General features: G+C 39.1%; 1 protein-coding gene across 1 annotated transcript; it reads right to left on the reverse strand.

Moving 5' to 3' along the window:
* Positions 1-3,875: 3,875 nt before the first annotated feature.
* Positions 3,876-9,823, reverse strand: LOC135619330 (uncharacterized). Its single transcript, XM_065121246.1, has 2 exons — positions 6,138-9,823; positions 3,876-4,205 (listed from the first exon to the last, which is right to left on the reverse strand). The coding sequence occupies exon 1, from the start codon at positions 7,944-7,946 to the stop codon at positions 6,807-6,809; it is 1,140 nt and encodes a 379-aa protein (XP_064977318.1). The 5' UTR covers positions 7,947-9,823; the 3' UTR covers positions 3,876-4,205; positions 6,138-6,806.
* Positions 9,824-10,102: the final 279 nt, after the last annotated feature.

The following is a 10,102-nucleotide window of genomic DNA, read 5'->3' on the forward strand; positions in this document are numbered from 1 at the left end:
TGTAAAGCTCATGAAGAGCAAGAAGACATCCTTCCAAAGAACAGGAAGGATATGGCACTTAAAACCTCTGAATGCCATTTGAGAGAAAACTCAAGTGATGAGGACTGTGATGATGACTTGGCACTTCTAACAAGAAAGTTTAAAAAGTTCTTTAAAAGAAACAAGTTTAAGAATGATGCAAAAAATAAACTTGAACCCAAGAAGGACCAAGTGATCTGCTATGAATGCAAAAAGCCGGGACACTACAAGAGTGATTGTCCCCAAGTAAAAAGGAGAACATCAAAGAAGAAGGCTCTTCAAGCAACATGGGATGACTCGAGCGCATCCGAAGAAGAGGAGTCCAACACCGAGCAAGTTGCTCATTACGCCTTAATGGCCATCGAAGACGAGGTAACAAATTCAATAGATGCAGATTTATCATTCGATGAATTATTAAATGCTTTCCATGAATTGTTTGATGAGTGTAAGACTATTAGTAATAAATACAAATTGCTAAAAAAGCAGCATGATAGTCTTATTTGTAATTTCGATAAGTTAAATGCTGAACATCATGATAGCTTAAGCTCATGCATAAAATGCCATGATCTAGAAACTCTCCAAAAAGAAAACTTGCTACTTAAGGATACCTTGAAGAAATTCGAGGTTGGTAGCAAGTCATTAAACATGATCCTTACCAACAAGGGTCACGTTCCCATAAGAAGTGGAATTGGATTCATGAGAAGTCCTCACCAAAATCCAACCACCTTCATAAAAGGCCCCATCTTACATGTTAGACATCAAAGCAAATGCAACTTTTGTTGCAAGTTTGGACACAAGACGCACTATTGTCCATTTAAGAAAATTAGTCCAAACAAATTGATTTGGGTTCCTAAAGGAACCATGACAAATTCTATGCAACATGATAGAAAATGTAGATCTATTTGTGAGGCACCCAAAAGCAAATGGGTACCTAAACATCATCCTTTCTTGTAGAAAACTAAACCATCGCAAGCTAGGAGCAAGAGATGGTACCTTGATAGTGGATGCTCAAGGCATATGACCAGAGATCCATCTCAATTCTCAAAGCTCACTAGCATAGACGAAGGATATGTCACCTTCGGAGACAACAACAAGGGTAAAATCATTGGCAAAGGAACCATAGGTAACAAATCCAACTTCTCTATTGAAGATGTTTTGCTAGTGGATAGCGTAAAACATAACCTCTTGAGCATTAGTCAATTATGTGATAAAGGATATATTATTAGATTTGAATCTAATGCTTGCATCATTGAAAAACCACACAAAAACATATCTATGATTGCATTAAAACAAAATAACGTATACACTATTGACATCAATAATTTATGTAATGAAATGTGTTTTTCTGCTTTGAATGAGGATGCTTGGATATGGCATAGAAGATTAGGTCATGCTAGCATGAAACTAATCACTCAAATATCATCCAAAGAACTTGTAAGAGGAATTCCTCATATCAAGTTCTTCAAAGACAATGTATGTGATGCTTGCCAATTAGGTAAACAAATTAAGAGTAGCTTCAAATCTAAAAACCAAATAAGCACCTCTAGGCCCTTACAATTGATCCATATGGATTTGTTCGGACCTATCTCCACATTAAGCCTAGGAGGTAGCAAATACGCCTTTGTCATAATGGATGACTATAGCAGATACACATGGACTTACTTCTTAAAACAGAAGAGTGAATGCCTTAGATATTTTACCAAGTTTTGCAAACTTGTTCAGAATGAGAAAGGTTCTATGATTTCGTCAATTAGAAGTGATCATGGTGGTGAATTTCAAAACCATGATTTCCAAGAATTTTGTGAACTCAATGGATACAATCATAATTTCTCTACTCCTAGAAATCCTCAACAAAATGGAGTTGTAGAAAGAAAAAATCGAAATTTACAAGAAATGGCAAGAACCATGTTGAATGAATACAACCTACCCAAATATTTTTGGGCTGAAGCCGTAAATACAGCATGCTACATTTTGAATAGAGTTCTAGTAAGACCTCTACTAACCAAAACTCCCTATGAGTTATGGAACAATAAAAAACCCAATGTTTCATATTTTAAAGTCTTTGGGTGTAAGTGTTTTACGCTAAATGAAAAGGACAACTTAGGAAAATTTGATGCTAAATCTGATGAAGGAATCTTTCTTGGTTATTCTACTGTTTCTAAAGCCTTTCGTATCTTCAATAAAAGAACTTTAATTATTGAAGAATCCATTCATGTTGTTTTCAATGAGATTTCCGAAAACATGAAAAATGATCTTGACGAAAATGTTAATTTTGATTCTTTGAATTTAAACGAGACCCCTTCTCCAACGAGCAACTTGGATGCATCCACTCCCGAAATATCCTTACCCAAGGATTGGAAGTATGTAGATGCTCATCCCAAGGAGCTAATCTTAGGAGACACGTCAAAGGGGGTTCAAACACGATCTTCTCTTAAAACTTTTTGTGCAAATGCCGCATTTCTCTCCCAAATTGAACCTAAATGCGTTGACGAAGCCATGAAAGATGATTCATGGATTATCGCAATGCAAGATGAATTGAATCAATTTGAGAGAAATGAGGTGTGGAAGCTTGTTCCTAGGCCAAATGACCATTTAGTTATTGGTACTAAATGGGTCTTCAGAAACAAGCAAGATGAAAATGGTATCGTGGTTAGAAACCAGGCTAGATTAGTGGCCAAAGGTTTCAACCAAGAAGAAGGTATTGATTACGAAGAAACCTTCGCTCCTGTGGCTCGATTAGAAGCCATAAGGATGCTCCTTGCTTACGTTAGTAGTAATAATTTTAAACTATTTCAAATGGATGTTAAAAGCGCTTTTCTAAATGGCTTTATTTCCGAAGAAGTTTATGTTGAACAACCTCCTGGATTTGAAAATAATAGCCTCCCTAATCATGTGTTTAGATTAACTAAATCTCTCTATGGTTTAAAACAAGCCCCAAGGGCTTGGTATGAGAGACTTAGTTCATTTCTTATCGAAAATAATTTCACAAAAGGCAAGGTTGATACTACATTATTTATCAAGAATTTTGAAAATAATTTTCTCATTGTTCAGATTTATGTTGATGATATTATCTTTGGCTCTACAAATGAATCTCTCTGTGAATCTTTTGCTAGAACCATGAGTCTTGAATTCGAAATGAGCTTAATGGGAGAATTAACATTCTTCTTAGGTTTACAAATCAAACAATTAAGCAACGGCATCTTTATTAGTCAAACTAAATATGCTATGAATTTATTAAAAAAGTTTAATATGAACAACTCAAAGGCTATTAGCACCCCTATGAGCACCTCCACTAAGTTAGAAATTGATGAAAGTGGAGAAAGCTTTAATCAAAAGACTTACAGGGGTATGATAGGAAGTTTACTTTACCTCACTGCCACCAGACCAGACATCATGTTCAGTGTAGGACTTTGTGCTAGATTTCAATCAAACCCTAAGATATCTCATCTCAAAGCAGTCAAAAGAATACTTAGATATCTTAATGGAACCACAAATCTAGGATTATGGTATCCAAAATCAGAAAATTTTGAGTTAACGGCTTATGCTGATGCGGACTTCGCTGGCTGTAGACTAGATAGAAAAAGCACATCAGGATCATGTCAATTTTTAGGACATGCCCTTGTTTCCTGGTCATCTAAGAAACAAAGCTCGGTTGCTCTATCAACAACCGAAGCTGAATATATTGCAGCAAGTGCATGTTGTTGTCACGCCCCTCAAAATATCCATGATTTTTAAAATTTTCGTCACAGGCCAATCCAGGATCCAAACTAACGTTTGAGGACACTGAAAACATTCTATTCATATTCACATCCATAAAACCTGTGCAGTTTATAATCATATATCACATCACTCGATAATTCACATTTATGGCAACCCAAGCCAACTTGACAAACATGAACAACATTTATAAATCCACAAGCTAAATAAATTATACAATCAGAACTCCAACTATTCACCACAAGTTCATATCACCATAAATTAGACTTAACATTCTGAAATTCCAAATAAGAGAGATCTCCTAATACTTGGACACAGTATATCTATTTCGGTTCATCGACAACATTTCATTATATACAAGACATACTTATACAACAATATCGTAATAACCAACCAGACTTGCCCATTATTCTGAATAGCTATCCACTGCCTCAGCCCAAATCAAACATCTCGAAGAGTGACAAGCTGACCTGAAAGATTTATATAACAACGGAGTGAGCCAAAAACGGCTCAGCAAGTGGCAAAGCATATTCAGAACAAAAGGAACGGTTTCAAACGAGTAAGGTATCATAATACAAGGCAGAATACAAGAATTCTCAAGGATACCATCTCAATAGATACCAAATCATACGTATCATGTCATTCAAAACATATTTGATCCATAACGAATGGGGCATAGAGTAATTGGAACATATCAATGGCAGATAGGACATTTCAGAACATATCAGTTCATAGCAAATGGAGCACAGAGTAATTGGAGCATATCAATGGCATATGAAATGTTCCGGAGCATATCAACGGCATATGGAACATTTCGAAGCATATCATCAGTGAATGAAGCATTTCAGAGCATATCGAAAACAAATATCGTGCAAAAGCTCAAACGTCGTCTTTGACGTTGCAAACATATCAATCTTATCCAAAGCATGTACAGAAACACATAACCAAAGCTCTGGATATCATATCAAACATACAGAAGGTGTAGTGGGATCTCAGTCAGCAATATCCCACAAAGCGGGACCCCACAAAGCGGGCAAATAAGCGCATACCAGAATATCCCACAAAGCGGGACCCCACAAAGCGGGCAAATCGCGCATACCAGAATATCCCACAAAGCGGGACCCCACAAAGCGGGCAAATCAGCGCATACCTTTTACCATTTCTGGCAAAGGTCCAGACGATCCCACACACCAGAGTACAAAAGGACAGTTTCAACAATAAGTAGCATATATCGGAAGCACACGCGGAACAACAAACATACATGTGCCTTTACGAGTCAAATATGATGCAAAGAACAAATCTCTCATAATGTATTCAGATTTGGAAACGAAATGAAAGCAAGAGCATTCAAGGATTCCAAACAATCATATATGGCTCAATTCAAATAAGAAGGTTAGATAAATTCAATGTCAAAATGAATGAACTGGAATAGGCACATATCGGGAGCAAATGCGGAACAATGGAATATACATGTGCCTATATGGGTCGATACGATATAGCATAAACGTTCCACAATGGTTTTCAAGAATGCAATAATTTTAAGGACAAGAGCATACAAGAATTCAAAGTAGTAATATAAAGCTCAATTGAATAAGAAGGCTAAAGGATATCAATTTCCAAAGGAATGAAACCAGAATATGAGAAATCGACCAAAGCTCGATTTCTGGCAGAATACAGAAGGCACATTGAACAAATGATTCAAACTATCAATCGTGCTCCAATTTACTCAGAAATAATCATTGGATAATACTTTCAGATAAGACAGGCTTCATATGAATTGAACTGTCCAACAGAGAGAGTTACAAATAATTTGGTAAGCAAGAGTCATAGAACAAAATCTCTGTTGGCAGAATTCATAATGTCAGATTCAACAGATAACTAGGCAGGTGTTTGGATTTCAGATCTTTCAATCCATATATCAAAGAAAGGTCTACGAGTCTAGTTTCCAATGAAATCAGTTTTGAACAAATCAGAGTTTCCACAAAGTCTTATAGGCAGCTCGGTATCAAAAGATCAGAATCTCAAAAGTTGCACAGATTCGAATCGTTACATGTAAACAGGAGATATAACAAATGCAAGGCTAGTACAATTTCAAGTTCCTCATAATCAAAGCAAATGTAGAGATAAAAATGGCAGTGGGGAAAGATCAGGATACTTGCAATAAGGTATATCAGAGCAATTATAGGAGAAACGAACAGGGAACTTGCAATAGAAAGGATCGAAACAAGTGGGAAACTTGCAATAAGGCATATCAGAGCAATTATAGGAGAAACGAACACGGAACTTGCAATATAAAGGATTGAAACAAGCGGGAAACTTGCAATAAGAAATATCAAAGCAATTATAGGAGAAACGATCAGGGAACTTGCAATAGAAAGGATTGAAACAAGCGGGAAACTTGCCTTTCAAAGATTTCGATCCGAAGATCCAAAGAAGGTGCCAGCCCAAATCCTTCTACTTTTTCTCCGTGTCCTCTCTCTCTGTTTCGTTTTGTGCCCCCGTTTTCTTCCTTTCTTCGCAACTACATCACGTGTCGAACATCGAGGCACAGTCACCTGCTCTCTCTTACTCTCATTCCTTCTTTTTCTTTCCCAAACGCAGCTGCCACAGCCGCCGCCGTTGCCGCTGCTACAATCGCAGCCACGACCGCAACTGCGGTCACAACCGCAGCCCCCTTCCACTGCACTATTTCCTTCTTCCCTTCTCTCGTTCCTACTCTTTCTCTTTCCCAAAAGCAGCTACTGCAGCTACTGCAGCCACCACCGCTGCCGCAGCTACCGCAACCAACGTTGCAGCCGCAGCCGGAGTCGCAGCCACGGCCGCAGCCACCACACTCGCAACCTCTTCTTCCTCCCCTGCTCATCTTCCTCTCCTTCTTCTTTTCCAACTGCAGCTGCTATCGCCGCAGCCGTAGCCCCTTCTCTTCTTCCTCTCCTTCCCTTCTTCCTTTCTCTTCTTCTTCCTTTCCTTTCCTTTCTTTCCCAGCTGCAACTGCCGCAGTCGCAGTCGCAGTCATGGCCGCAGCCACCACAACCGCAGCCTCTTCTTCCTCTGCTATTCTATTTCCTCTCCTACTTCTCTTCCAACTGCAGCTGCCACCCCTTCTCCTCTTCCCCTCTTCCCCTCTTCTTCCTCTCCTTCCCTTTCTCTTCTTCTTCCTTTCCTTCTCTTCTTTCCCAGCCACAGCTGCAGCTGCCATCACCGCAGCCGCAGCCCCTTCTCCTCTTCCTCTCTTCTTCCTCTCCTTCCCTTTCTCTTCTTCTTCCTTTCCTTTTTCTCTTTCCCTGCCACAGCTGCAGCTGCCATCGCCGCAGCCGCAGCCCCTTCTCCTCTTCCTCTCTTCTTCCTCTCCTTCCCTTTCTCTTCTTCTTCCTTTCCTTTTTCTCTTCCTCTTTCCCTGCCATAGCTGCAGCTGCCACAACCGCAGCCGCAGCTACTTCTTTCCCTTCTCCTCTTCCTTCTCCTTCCTTTCTTCTTCTTCTCTCCCCGCTGCAACTGCTGCAGTCGCGGCCGCAGCCACGGCCGCAACCTCTCCCTCCTCCCCTGCTCATCTTCCTCTTCTTCTTCTCTTCCAGCTGCAGCTGCCATCGCCGCAGCTGCAGCCCCTTCTTCCCCGGCGTCACACACACCCTCTCCTCTGTTTCCTCTGCAGGAAACAGAGGTATCACACCTCTTTCTCTTCCTCTTCTTCTTCTTCTCCTCTTCCCCTCTTCCCTTTTCCTCCCCAAGGCCACACATCTCCTCGCTGCAGCCTTGCCGCAGCTATCTTCTTCTTCTTCTTCTTCTTCTTCTTCTTCTTCTTCTTCTTCTTCTTCTTCCCTTTTCATCCTCAACGCCCCACACATCCTCTCCTCTGTTTCCACCTGCGGGAAACAGAGGTGCTGCAGCCCTGGCTGCTGCAGCTGCCTCTCTTTTCCCTCTTCTTCTCCTTCTCTTCTTCTCCTCTTCCCTTTTCCTCCCCAAAGCCACACACCTCCTCGCTGCAGCCTTGCCGCAGCTATCCTCCTCTCTTCTTCTTCTTCTTCTTCTTCTTCTTCTTCTTCTCTTCTCCCTCTTCTTCCTCTCTTCTTCTCCCCACGCCCCACAGCTCCTCGCTGCAGCCCTCGCTGCAGCCACCTCCTCTTCTTCTTCTTCTTCTCTTCTCCCTCTTCTTCCTCTCTTCTTCCTCCTCTCTTCTTTTCCCTCTTCTTCTTCTTTTCTTCACTCCTCATGCCCCACCGCTCCTCTCTGTTTCTCGAAGAAACAGAGAGTGCGTGGGAGGCGGTGGGATAATACCGAATTTTCGGTTTTCCCTTTTTTTTTTCTTTTTTTTTTGCAACTTAGCAGTTTAGTCCTTGTAATTTCTATATTTACATATAGGTCCTCCAATTTACATATAAATCTTTATTAATAATTTTTAAAAGCGAGGGATATTACACTCTCCCCCCCTTAAAAGAAAATTTAGTCCTCTAAATTGATCATAGCTCAATCGATGAAAAGATGAGGATTATGATATCTTTATTTCCTCCTCCTACTCTTAAATAGTTTCATCAATACAATACAATTACATAATTATCCACGAGTGACCGAAATATTCTCCTCCTTGATCCTCAATAGACGGTAACCCGACCTTTAATCAATTTCTAAAAATACTTGCGTACCCTGTAATTAATCGAACAAGTCGTTACTTCAGAAAATACTCGTTTTTTGATGGTCACCTAATTCAACTATCTATAATCAATACAAAGCCTCAATGTTCCATCCATCTTTTAACTAACACCGGAGCACCCCATGATGAAATATTAAGCCAAATAAAATCCTCATTTAATAATCCTTGTAGTTACTTTTCTAATTCCACTTACTCAAATGATATCTTTCTGTAGAGAGGCTTAGATTTTAGGATTGTCCCAAGGACCAAATCAAAAGCAAAATCACATTTGGAGGTAATCCAAACAAGTCATCCTGGGATACATTAGGCAAGGAGATAAATAATGTCCAATACTCTCAAAATAAAAGATCGGCTGATCAAATATGCAAAAAGTGATCATTTGTTATATACCAATCCATACTGGTATGTTAGGAAGATAGCCAATCCATACCAAGTATAATATCAAAACTCCAAATCTCTAGGAGAACTAAATCAGCAAAAGTTCAAGTTCTCCAATAAGAATCAGACAAGAGGACCAGATTCAACTTCGTTATCAAAGAATCTCCAATGATCGTATTTACTTATAGCACATAATGTAGTGGTCTAGGTTGAATACCCAAGTGATAAGCAAAATATTACGAATCAAATCGTAGATTGGACCCATGGTCGAACAAATATTTGCATTCTTTCATAAACATGCATAATACCTTTGACCACTAATTCAGAAGTTTCAGAATCATATTCAGTGATAGCATACACTCTTACATGGGCTGATGATTTATGAGGCAGTGACTCTTTCTTCTTGTTCAAAGGGCAAACTTTTATTTTATGATCCAACTTTCTACAAGCAAAATAGACTCCAATCACCCGAAAACACAAACTTGTTTCATAATTTAACTTGTAATTCACACATGATTAAGTCTTTGGTGGTGACTTTCCTTTTCAAATCCAAATGTCTTGACCCTCTTGTCATTACTTTCTGATTCATTTCCAATCATATTCTTATTGGTAAACTTGTCCTTATCATTCTTGTCACTGATCTCCAAAAATTCTTTTCATTATTGCCAATAATAATCAGCCTCTACTTCCAATATAAGGTGGCAAAAGAAATCTTTTGATCATCAAAACAATTTTGTACATCAAATATCTTCTCTGTTTGCATCATTCATTTTTCTACCACCAATGAAATTAGGTCCACCATGCTTCCGCTGCGCCACTCTGATTCAATATCCCCAATCAATCCTTTCATTCCCCTTAATTAATCAGAAACAATGAAATAGGAGGACCAAATGTCCTCATCATCCCAGATTCCTAAAATACATCAAAGAAAATTTCCACCAATCACTATAGTTCATTAGACCTCAATATATTTTGCACGTCAACATATCAAATATTTCAGTAATCCTCAAACAATGCTCTGATACCACCTCTGTCACGCCCCTCAAAATATCCATGATTTTTAAAATCTTCACCGTAGACCAATCCAGGATCCAAACTAACGTTTGAGGACACTGAAAACATTCTATTCATATTCACATCCATAAAACCTGTGCAGTTTATAATCATATATCACATCACTCGATAATTCACATTTATGGCAACCCAAGCCAACTTGACAAACATGAACAACATTTATAAATCCACAAGCTAAATAAATTATACAATCAGAACTCCAACTATTCACCACAAGTTCATATCACCATAAATTAGACTTAACATTCTGAAATTCCAAATAAGAGA

Source organism: Musa acuminata, chromosome BXJ2-8 (genome assembly GCF_036884655.1).
Source record: "Musa acuminata AAA Group cultivar baxijiao chromosome BXJ2-8, Cavendish_Baxijiao_AAA, whole genome shotgun sequence".
NCBI lineage: Eukaryota > Viridiplantae > Streptophyta > Magnoliopsida > Zingiberales > Musaceae > Musa > Musa acuminata.